This window comes from Plectropomus leopardus, chromosome 16 (genome assembly GCF_008729295.1).
Source record: "Plectropomus leopardus isolate mb chromosome 16, YSFRI_Pleo_2.0, whole genome shotgun sequence".
In the NCBI taxonomy this organism is placed as follows: Eukaryota; Metazoa; Chordata; class Actinopteri; order Perciformes; family Serranidae; genus Plectropomus; species Plectropomus leopardus.
Window position 1 is genome coordinate 27016623 of NC_056478.1, and position 12649 is coordinate 27029271.

At 42.7% G+C, this 12649-nt stretch overlaps 1 protein-coding gene across 1 annotated transcript in view; it reads right to left on the reverse strand.

Annotated features, from left to right (window-relative positions):
- Positions 1-12649, reverse strand: part of rev3l (REV3 like, DNA directed polymerase zeta catalytic subunit) — a 93482-nt gene that overhangs the window by 47394 nt on the left and 33439 nt on the right. The window contains exons 2-4 of the mRNA XM_042503379.1: positions 3233-3422; positions 3002-3076; positions 349-509 (exon numbers count right to left, since the gene is read on the reverse strand). Coding sequence (XP_042359313.1) covers positions 349-509; positions 3002-3076; positions 3233-3422 — 426 coding nt within the window. The remainder of the gene's footprint in view (positions 1-348; positions 510-3001; positions 3077-3232; positions 3423-12649) is intronic.

Consider the following 12649-nt stretch of genomic DNA (forward strand, 5'->3'; position numbering starts at 1 on the left):
TATGTCTCAAAAACTTGATAATTAACATTATTATATATTAAAAATTATGTCACAGAACAATCATTTCTTAAGCACTTTTTAAGTAACTTCCTTGTTTGTTCATTTATTTTTTTAATTTTACATTTCTTGTCTTTTCTTTTTTTGTGCTAATTTTCAGGTAATTTTCTTGTACCTTTTACTAATTTATTGCTATTTTTGGGGTAATTTATTCTTAAGTTTATTATTGCCTTCTTCCTATGTTTTTGAAAGAAATCAAGGCAATTTGCTCAGGATTTCGAAGGGTTAAAGAAAAGGGCCATAGATTAGAATAAAAGAAAATACAAAGGAAAACACACGCTTGTCCCTTACCTTTATTCGGGCCCCTGCGGAACTTGACGGCCGCCAAGTTCACCATGTTCATGCCGTACAGATTGTAGTCTATGAAGAGCTGCAGCAGGTAGGGGATGTGGCCCTCGTGGGGCTGGTAGCTCTTGTTCATCACTGCTCCGCTTTGTAACAGCTCACACACCCTACACCAAACACAGGTTAGTCCATGAGACAGACACACTTACTTATTAGAGACAATTACACAAAGTCATTTTTTCCTTAGCTACACAGTGACAGGCTGCTTTTGGCGTAGTTTTGATGAAATCAAAGAGTTTAGATTGCTCTGAGTTGGGCTGCCTGTCTGGGGCTAATGCTGCATATCTGACGACAGCCTGGAAACAAGCAGTCTCACTCAGTTTGATTGTTGCACTCAACAGCTTTCCAAGTTTCTGGGATGTAATTTTAACAAGTTGAATGAGAAAATTATACATGGAGACATCACTCTGCAGGTAAAGGGCTTTGTTATGCTCTGACATAATGGCTGAGTATAAAATTAGGTGCCCTGTGCATACATGCCCATAAGCTTTGTGAACACACATTCCTGGTAGACAACTTCGTAATGCGAACACTGTTTTTCTATTGTTTGCTTTGCCATTGACGTTATAAAAGATCAAATAGTTCCTGGCCACCATGGTAGCTTTCTTGAGATGTAAAATTCAGTCTGTTTTGGCATCTGATGAGCCTTTAAACACATTCATCTGTTACTCTAACTCAACTTTTTGGGTCATATCTCCTAACAACATGCCACCACTAATACAGAGTTTTCCTTAATTAAGGTGGCTGCTGACATTTTTTTCGTCTTTCACGATGCTTCCATCTGTCACAAAGAGGACAGTATGGGCTGTCTATCCTTCAAATACAACTTGAAGTGAGAATGTGATAACATGTCAGAAATATAGCCCAATTAGCCGTTATGTATGTTAGCTTCGCTAGCTCCACTGAACGTAAACAGGGGTGCTCTCTCCACAGCTCAACGAACATTTGCTCAGTTTCACTGCTCCAACTCACGGCTCGAAGCAACAGCTGCACTCCTCGTCCTCCTCCCTCAGGAGCATTCTGTTATCGTATTGGTCAGCATTAGGATATGCGTCGTTGACTTTGGTCAGGGTGTCAAAAAACCTCTGACATGCTGGTCTTGTGTAATCGGGGTCGTGGGGCTTCCCAGACCCAACGTTGATAATGTCACACTACAAGATCGTTTTCTTCGTTCGCAACGTTCATAGTCTTGCACGACGTTGAGTGATGGTTGGTGGCGACGCATTCGGGTCAAAATCTAGCTGAATATGTGAAGTCTGTTAGCGGTCTTTAAAGGAATACTTGGCCAATTTTCAACCATTTTGCATGAAAACGATGTGGGTAGTATGTACAGATGACCTATGGAAACCTTCCCTCCATCTAACCAGTGCCTAGATATCCCTCCTTCTTCTTCTGCAATGTTATATTGCCCACCACCCATACTGCCACTGCGAGCAGAAAGAGTATACAAGCAGGTCAAGAGACAGACCCGCTCCTCCCCTCTCTCTTATACTCGGGGTGAAATCAAATATAAACTTAGATTCCGTTAGAGTTGCCTTTTTTCCGCTTCAGATGTTTTAAGAAACATGTTTCGGCTTACTGTTGAACTATAACACATGATTATTTGTTGCAGGCCGGCTGCCATTGTGTCACATGGACGAGGGCACATTATGTCACCCTCCAGCAGAGTGTTTATTGGTCCGGTGCAGCACAGTGCATTCTGGTTGGTAGGTTTTCTACATTTTGAGCGGAAGCAAATGCCTGAGTCGTTTCTTCTCTGGTCATGAAGCCATAATTTCACAAACATTTGCATCTTTCTGCTGCACAATCAGCTGACTTTTATGCGAGGATCCTCTTTATATCTGCAAAGTGCCTCTTTTGATATATAGACGTTATCTTTTAATTTATATCTAAGTTGGATCTAGACACAGAAAAAGGACAACTTGTTATCCAGAACCGTCTTTTAACCAGAGAGCCTTGCATCAACAGTTACTTGCTTGGTGGAGCCGTCCACTGTGTGAATGTTTAAGCTCTGTCCTGGAGTCATGTTTCCCGTTAAAGGTCAGAGCTCCGTGCTGACTGATGATGAGGGGCCTGACACTCACAGTATCCTCTTTTTTTTTCTCATCTCCTTTACCCTCTTTTTATCCTCTTTTGCTGTCCTCTTTACCCTGGTCTCTTGTTTTTTCCTGTTCCTCAGTCTGCGTAGTCCGCCTCTCTCGTCTCTCCAATCTCATTGTTACATATCGTCCTCTCCTCGCGCCTCTTCCTCTCTCTCTGTGTGAGTCACTCGCTCTCTGCCAAGTACCAATTCAGCTGCACAGCCCCGCTCACCTTGTCACCACTAATGCTGATCGCTCTGGCATAGAATTCACAGTCTTCCTGTGTGCTTCCATAAACACACACACACACACACACACACACACAAACACAGCCACACACACACACACACACACACACACACTCAGCCAATCAATTTGTACAAATGAATACTCGGCAATCGATTTCAGTTTAGTGAGCTGGCGGAGTCGTGCGCACACAGTCTGGCCTTCAGTAACATCAAACAGGCTCGGGATGATCCCTATTCACATTAAACTGCATCGATCCGCAGTAACCTTACCTTTTGACCATCTGAGGATTGTACAGATAGATCTTCATAAAGTGCTTCTCCTTAGCATGGTAGCCATAGAAAGGCCTGCAAGACAAAAAAAGACCACATTAACACACTGCATAGAAACCAGGATCATTGTTTATCAGGAGGACTTATTTCATGAGTTTTAAGGGTTTCGCAGTCTTTACTTGTTTCACACTCAGCACAGTTGTATAAGGCTAAAAATCAAGAGCCACTCACATGCCAGAGACCAGCACCACCTTGAAGACGTGCTGGATGCTGGAGGCGGGGTTTCCCATGGCAACGTTAAGGGCCCTGTCGATGCTGAAGGCCACCTGCCGCAGGTAGCGCTCTGATTGTTGGCCGTACCCATCGTATGGCACGTAGATGTAGGGGAACACGCCATGAAGGTGGAGACACGTCTTCTGGCCTGCAACGCAACAATAACAACAAAAGTATATTGAGCATCAGGTTTACAATTGTATCTCTTTTTTTCATGTCTGATTGGGTTTAACACTTTGAATCCTGAAAAAGTTGGCTTGAGTTTTTTAAAAAACATGGGAAGAAAATATTGAGCAACGATGGGAGAAATGACCTAAACATTTGCAAGAAATTAGTAAAATATTACAAGAGAATTACATGAAAACTTTTTTAAAAAGTGGAAAAAAAGCTTCAAAATGTATGACTTTCTTGCATTATTTTACACACGTAATCTTGATATTTCTAACATAGTTTTTCCAGATTTTTTTTCTTTTTGCATGTGTTGACCATTTACTACAAAGTTGCTCATTGCCTTTTTCCCATGTCTTTGAAAGAATTTGCAAAAATTTGCTCAGAGTTCAAAGGTTTGGCTTGTGAAAGGCATCTGAAAGCAGAAGAGACAAGTGATTCTGCTCCAGGTTTCAAAAGGGTTAAAAAATGTACAAGGTTCAGAAATGTTGTTTTTGTTTGACAACACAAGGGCTGCTGCTCTCAAATCCAACAGATGTTTTAATATGAAGCAAGGCTGTGTGATATGACGAAATATATTGTCTGACAATAAAAAAAACATCTATCGTTTCTTATAATGCTATATAGTTTAGTTTATTTACGTCACCTGATAACACTTTGCCTCTGTCATTTAGCCACTTGTTAGCAACTGCATTTTTTAAGACAAGTAAAACCTTAAAAGTACAAAAATGTATTTTATGAGGCAGAACAAAACGTCTCAATATCTTTCCCCTGTGTTAACCACAGACCTTATTTAAGGCATTTTACCGAAAACCCATTCAAAAAAACTACAGACTTTAAGATGAGCGAACCGGAAGTGCTAAAATGCTAACGGACTTCCACATTTTAGGAATCATTACTTCACCACTCTGTATACTTTCAGACTAGGGAACCATCATATTAGTGTTTACCATACTCAAAATTTCTAATCTGAAAGAAGAACTGCAAAAAAGGGAGTAAATGCAACAAAAATCTTAGGCAATAAGTCAAGCTTCACATGAACATCACGCTACACGCCAACACTTCAGCAGTAATCTGATTTCGTTTTGTCACCAAATCAAGACAGTATTACAGGGCAATATGAACCAGCTCTTTGTGCTGTTTTTCCCAGCATGCAGCGACAGTTTTTGCTGCACACACATACGCTGAGCAGCTGGAGCCTTTGCTGTGACTTCTTCTACAGAAACTATTAAATCCACTGACAGGGTGCAAGTGAGATGGATGGAGTGTGCTGAGGGTCCAGTAAACTGCTTTTTCCCTCCCGTACACTTTCTGACCAATCGCTGCGCGGCGACACAGATGGATGAGTGCAACAGCAAGCCCGTAATGCCATGATTCATGACGGACATGCACACAGTGTTAAAGCAGCCCATTAGCCAAATAACTAAACAGAAAACAGAGAGGGAGAGCATCTCTGGGGATTGTGGGTGGAGCGCGGTGGAGAGGATTGAGGTCTTGAGTGATGTGAGGTGAGGTCAGCCGGTGCGGAGAGAGGGAGATACAGTATTTATAACGGGGGCGGTGTGACATCATCACTCCCAGACAGACACGCAAACTGCTGCGAGTCATCTGAGGTGAACTGTGCTGCAGACGCCACGCTCCGATTCATTCCCGTTCTGCCGTCACTGGCCCAGGCCAGTGCTTTTATCTGCAGTCTGCTGCAGGAACCTGCGCTGGCTTTAATCGGGTTACATAAGGGATAATAACAGCAGGGTGAAAAAAAATGAAGACAACAAAGGCAGAAGCTCACAGAAATCTGACTCTGTCCACTTCTGCTGCACCAGTGACAGATTGGCAGCTGGACAGGGGGAGGCGGTATTGAGCAAGAGCTTGACTCTTGCCCAAACGTGTCTGCACATGCCCAGAGACATGCCTGCCTCCTCAACTCTCAGCACTGGTAGCAGGGCTTCAGGAGGGCTCTGGCACTGTTCCTCCGCCCCAAACACACACACACACACACACACATATATATACATCCACAGCTTGCTAATTCTCCATCCTCACACTATGACAGATGACGAGTGCATTGCCGCAGTCCCCTGGGCACGATTGTTGAGATTGTTGGACTCGGAGTGGAGCTTCCAAAAGAGGAAGAAATATTCCCAGCATCTCTCTGCACAGTGATACATATGACTGCCTCCAAACGGGAGGGGAGGGTGATGCAAGATGAGATGTGGTGCTGAAAGACAATGAGCTCCTCAGTCAGAGCGGGCCCGGTGTTAGACTGAAGCAGACACATCTAGCGTAGAGGAGCAGGGAGCAGCGTGTGCTGGAGCTCACAGGCATAGCTCCCTGTGGAAGACAGAGGTATCAAGACAGGTTTGTGTGTGACGGAAACACACATACACACACCATCATTGGATGATAAAGTGGGAATTTTTTATTCACTATTCTGTCCTTAAGAGAAGAAATATTATTCATTTGAATGGCATGCCTGGTGAAACAATGGCTGCATTCTAAAATATTAAACTGTTTAAGTTTAACAAACCCAAGAATAATAACTATAACAACAAATATAAATGTCTCTTTTAAAAATTGTTCTGTCTCACATGGATTGCAGAATCCACATCAAAGCTATAACAACATCAACAGTGGTGAACGACACTGTTGGGATCACCTTCAGAGCCATTTGCTTAATGATAGAAGCACTGGCAGCTAATGACATCTTGGCGAGACTAGGTGGTTGTTTTTGGGCGACCCTTTGTGGCATTTCCGCTGTTGTCTGTGACACCAAACTTAAGTGTTTTCCACTAACATATTGCATCATTTTCTTCTGGGGTTTGAGCCACAGACCTTGGGTGGTTTTTTTTAACAAACCAAGGAGTTTTTAGCAGCTCACTGCAGCATTTCCCAGCAGGATTTGTGGCACTAAACATGAATGTTTCTTACTTACAAATTGCAGTGTTGGAGCCACGAAATATGGATGCTTTTTTACCCCAACCTGGATGTTTTTGGTGGCACACTGCAGTGTTCGAGCAGAGTTTGTGACACCGAACCTGGGTGTTTACTGACACATCGCAGTGTTTCCCAGCAGCATTTAAGCCACATAACCTGGGCATTTTAAGCCAAAACATGATCTTTTCCTGACCATAACCAAGTGTTTTTGGTGCCAAAACCTAACCACACGTTCACCGCAGCATTGTGAGAAACAAAGTTTCAACATATCTGCTGCAAAATAATGTACAAACCTATTGTAGCCATGGTTTTGCAGAAACGCAAACAGCACAGGCTATGCCATGTTGCGGATGGCCATTAAGTCCAACAAAACAAGTGACATTTCTTTGGGGTCTGGCAAATTTGAACTGCCATTTTTCATAAGGTTACAGTAGTTTAACCCTGGTCTGGTCTGAATGAGCAAAACAGGTATCATGCTTGGTTGTAACCCATCCTTGCATGTTACTTTTTTCTTCTTATGCTTTTGTATTGTAGTATTCACACCATGTTTTTATCAAATCAATAGAAGGCCAGGAAGGTTTGACTGAATAAAATCTGGCTTTAAGTAAATTTCAGCATTTGATGTTTGACTTAATACATTTTTCAGTGTTTTTTATTGTTTACTGGGCTGTTGTACGCCCATAGCGTCTAGCAGTTTCATCAAAAAGCTCATAGATTTCACCTATTAGCTGGATTGCTGTTTTCGATAAAGAGGATGCGCCTACATTCTACATGCATTTAAATCTTGAATGCAACTATTAACATAAATATTTCTTCACTTTATAAACACCCCCGTTTATTCCGGAAAAAAGACAACCTCCATAACCTCCATATTTTGGGCTGATAAAAATCTTTGAGATATGGAAGTAAAACAAAAATGCTGCTCTTGGCATGGGAATAAAAGGATTTATGACTTAACAGTTAATTGAAAAAAATCAACATATTATGGTCTTGCAGCCAGGGAGACGCAGAGGGACAGTGGGATCAGTAGGTCTCTGTCAAGTCTGGAGTGTGTGTATGTGTGTGTGTGTCTCAGATGTACAAAGCCAAGGTGTGTATTGTGACACTGCGAGCCACACAAAGGCTGGCAGCCACTCCGGCAGTGAAGGAGCTGTGGGGGAGCAGTGAGGACGGCACGCGTCTGTCTGTGTCTCTGCCGTGTAAACATGGAGTCTCTCTCTCTCTCTCCCTCTCTCTCTCTCTCACAAACACACACACACACACACACACACACACACACACACACACACACACACACACACACACACACACTGTGAGGAGCCAATGTCGGCTTTGGCTGCAGTTGCTAGGCAACGGCAAAGCGAAAGCCCCTGACGGACAGCGGGAGAGATAAACAAGTGATTCTTTCCACCCAGCTGGTCAGGCCACAGAAAGAGGGATGGAGGGAGAAAATGTGAGTCCAAGAAAGTAAGACAGTCAAAGAAAGAGAAAAAGCAGAGGAAAAATTATAATGTGTGTGTGTGTGTGTGTGTGTGTGTGTGAGAAAGGAAACAGAAAGGGTGACAAGAATAAAATAAGAATCGCACAAGAGCAACTAAGACAGAGTGTGTACATGTTTGTGTGTGAGAGAAGTACGAGAAGTAAGAGAAGCGGAACCTGAAATACTAAAAACCTGAACAGGATTTTGAGTTTCAGATAGAAATAGCATTATCTGCTTCAGGATGGCTCATTACTGTGATGTAGTCAAACTAATAACTGGGCAATTAACCAAGAACTGACTGGAACTAACAATAGGAATCTGCAAGTGATCTTTTTGGTATGTTGAGTAAACTGATTCCATTTAATACACCACACAGTGTAACAAGGAATCACATTTTACCGAAAGTACCAATCACTGCCAGTCTACTCTAGGCACAGATGGAGCAGTCGAACATGAGGAGAATTGAGAGTGAAGCTTAACAGTTCATTCTGCTGGGTCAAACAGTTTGCAGGCACTCACAAACAGCTGCTCCTCTCATCCACCAATCTGATCTGATCAGCTCTGAACAGGTCGACAGATCAATTATCCACCAAGTGAGTCACAAACTGCTGCTATGGAAAGAAAGAACTCATGAAGAGTTTCGCCTGTGCTGCATGCACAAACCTGTAACGAATTCTGTGGCAAACACTGACTTGTCCAGAGCATGTTTCAAACACATTTGTCTGGTAACACCACCCAAAACATCCAGTAGATGACAAGGAATCTTTGTGCATTTAAAGGTTTACAAAGCGTGTTATTGATTGTTGGATCTTGTTCATTGTCCTCCTGATAAACACAACAGTTGTTGTTTTCAGTGAATGGATGCTTTATACCTTCCATTCCAATCTCATTGTTTGGCTTCGTCCAGCTATGTGGAGGAAGGTGTCAGCTTTTCATAACCTGCCAATTTTCAGCAGCAGATCAGCATTTGATTGTCCAGGTCAGGAATTTGGGGAGATGGCTAACAAGAGATAAAGTCTTCGCTCCGAGGAAGAATGAAAATAAATAATAAGTGTTACAGAACTATAATTAACAACTATTTTCTTTCCCCTTTGTTTTGAATCATCAATTGTTAAGATGGAAGAGCAAAGTCTCGCACTGGAGAAACTGGAACCAGAGAATGTTGAACATTTTTACTTGATAAATGACTTTAATCTATTGTCAACAGACAACGCTCTTGCCGGAGAGCTTGTTTTCAGCACATGTGTGTTGTGCTCGTGCGCACCACCACCTTTTTTTCCCCACTATTCCCCTGGCACATGTGCAGTTTCCAGCCTACCTTCCTACTGTAGGATTTGTGAATGGGAGAGAAGAAGCGGCAGTGACAGCTTCAGAGCCTTCTATCAGGGCGGGAGGAGCGCTGAGGTAGAGGAGGTCCACTCTGCCAAGTACCTCCCTCAGTGTCCTCTCCTCCCTCCTCCCACCTCCCACTTGTCATGGTAATCAGCAAGGCAGCTCCATGACTCAGCACCCAAGGTAACAGCAGCCCCACACCAGCACAGGGTCAGTAAGGTGCTCAGCCAGCAGCTTAGTCATGAAACCAGCCAGTGACTGAGTCCGTCAGACATTATTCCAGACATGTAAACCTGTTGTTTACCATGCTGAACCAAGAATAACAGATATTAACACCTATCCACTACGAAGAAAAGACACACGTTCCTGTATGCTCCTGTATACTCGATTTCGGTACTACTTTTCCTACTAAACAGATCAGAGGTTTTGATGGCATTTTTGGAAACTGGTTGGTGCCAGTCTTTTCAGCACCCCCATATAGCTGTGCTGCTGATGGCCCAGTTGTTTCGGAGAACACTCAGTGCACGCTGTGGGAACTGAACTACTCTTCATGTAAACAACTCAGCTGTACCTGAACTGGTCTAGGCGTTCTGCACATGCTCCATCGTGCTCATGGCCCAGGCTTTGACTGGGAAGTTAAACAGCATAAATTTGTCAACGGAAGACACAAAAAACAAAAACAGAAGAATGGAAGAAAACAAAACTCGACAAAAGTCGAAAGTGAAGGTTAGAGTGCTTACGAAATGTACAGCGCATAAAACTTATCCATGTTGTCACCGTTTGCCATGCAACCCGTTTGCCACATGCTAACTTGTTTGGTATGTCATGTCAAGTCAATTTTATTTATAAAGCATATTATCACAAAACACAGTTTGCCTCAGAGTGCTTTACAGCATACGACATCCCTCTGCCCTTAGACCCTCACATCATCTAAGGAAAAACTCCCCCCAAAAAAACCTGTAACGGGGGAAAAAAATGGTCGAAACCTCAGGAAAAGCAACTGAGGAGGGATCCCTCTTTCAGGATGAACAGACATGCAATAGATGCCATAAATAACAATTAAATAACAATAATGACATAAAGGAAAGAGAAAGAGAGGGGAAGAAAGAGGAGAAGAGAGAGGGGGAGAGATGCAACAGCAATAATGGTAATATGTGATGTAATAGGTCAACTGGTGGAAGGTGCAATAGCAGCCAGCTGAAAGGGAGCATATCTCCACCTACTGTGGCAGAGTCAGATATACTTCTATCAATAAATCGATTCTCCTCCGGTGCTTGTATACTGGGACAAAGACAGCAGTCCAAGTAAATGGCCTATTTGAGCTAAAACTGTAGCTTGACTTGAGTATGTATGTACACATACCGACTGATGGCTGATCAGAGATTGGAGTCAACAAACAGAAGGTTCAGTAGCACTGACTAGGGCTCGGTATCGGTACTCGATCCCTTATGGTATTGACAGAAATATCCGGTACCAAGGAATGTCGGAACAGCTCCAATCAATCGACACCTGCATACAATGCTTTTTGCTCTGGACTGCGGCACACCGAAGCCATATAGACACAACAAACTGCTTTGAAGAGGCAATGTTTCCTCAAAGCAAGAGAGAATGAGTACTGGCCATCGGTCATGAGGCATGCTGGTAACTTTTTCCTTGGCAGTAACGTCTGTTTACTCTGTCAGCCACTCTGCTGGTATCCAGCCATAGTTTCAAACTTTAATACTGTTTGAGAGTCTACTTGTTATGGGAAAAACAGGCAAATGTCCTGGCAATAAATGTTAAAATCTGTCTGGGATGGTGCTGAAGGACAGAAAGGTTGCTCAACTTGTTGATTTTGTTGAAGCAGCAAATCCTCATTTCTGCTCCCAGCATTACTTCTGAGCTCAAAAATACACTACTCCCTACCACAGAAGCATAAAGAAGAGACCTTTATTTGTTCGAGGTAGGTTCGCTGAGTACAGATGCTCTTTTCCAGGAACACTGTGCCGCACACACACATTTACACCTGAAAGCTTCCAACAAAAGTGTCTGACATCTATGAACCGTAGCTATGTTCACAGTGTGGCATTCGGTGATGCCAATTATACCCCTGCTCAGACTGTGCTGTACTGAAAAGAGCATACATACATTGTTCACAGTGTGCTCTAAGTATGAGTAGAGTGCATCAAGTTCATTTTTTTCTCCTTTTTCTTCCAGGGGTTTGAGGGAGCAGTCAGACTCGCTGTAATCAGACAGACAGCTGCCAAAGGGCGGAGTGAGAGAAGACATTAATAAAACCAGTGTTGGTATTAATTAAAAAGGCCAAGGGAGAGCTGTGTGAAATCTAGGTCTGAACACTCCCACAGGCTGGAGAGGGAACATCAGCATGGCAGAGCATGTGCTCACTACGCACATCTGTGATGATGGTGGTAGAAGTGAGAAAGCTCTCCCTCAAAATAACTTTAATCAGGGTGCACCCAGGCAGCTGAGCTCAAACCCAACAAGCCCTTTATCTACGTGCCAAAATGTTAAGTAAACATCAGTGTGTCCCCTCACATATGACAGGTGGCTAACTTGTGATTAAATCGCCAGCGATAGCATTTGTTTGCCAAATCTGGTAAATACAAAAATAAAGTCAGTGGTTAAAACCATATTCTGTTAATTACGTAGGAAGTTAGACTTTAATGTTATTCAATTCATTTAACTAAAATCACCACATAATCTTCATATAAGGAGTTTAAGTAAACTGTCCCACGTTGGGAGACAGTGATATAAAATCTACAGAATAAAGAGATTTGAGAGCACACAAGCAAACAAAATTGGAAAATACACAACACACACACTCAGTTTTAGAGAGGTGACAGGATTAAAACAGTAATCTGACACACAGACAGAAAGCATACACACACTGGAGCCGTTGAGACAGCACAAGAAGGACTGAAGTAGAAAGAGGAGGAGAAAGAGCAGAGGGATGCTGCTGACGGGGATGGCAAAGCAACTACATGGTACAAAGTATCTCCATGTTTCACAAAGCTTAATTTAAGACTACCTCATAAAGATCCTGGCTTCACCACACATTCATTTATTTGTGGTGGCCTGCCACGATTATAACATTTGCAGCTACAAATAGATGGATTTTTGTATCGTTCGTTTGGTTATTTATTGCAACACACTCTCCACCAAGGCATTTAAAAGAAAAAGGAAACCCAAAGTTTGCTGTCGTCATCGTGTACAGTGTAAATATAGACTGCAAAAATTGAAGAGAGAGAGGACATTATTGACTCACAATAAGGGCCCAAAGTCAGAACTGAATGGAATACACTGTGGTCATGTTTCTTAACCACTAAGCCACAGGAAGCCCACGCATCTTTTAATTTAACTACAAGTTCATTTCAAGTATTAGTGGACATTTTCATTTGGTATGTACCTCAGTTCATCATCCCTCTTTGTACTGGTTATTAGCTCTGAAGTGACTGACGTTC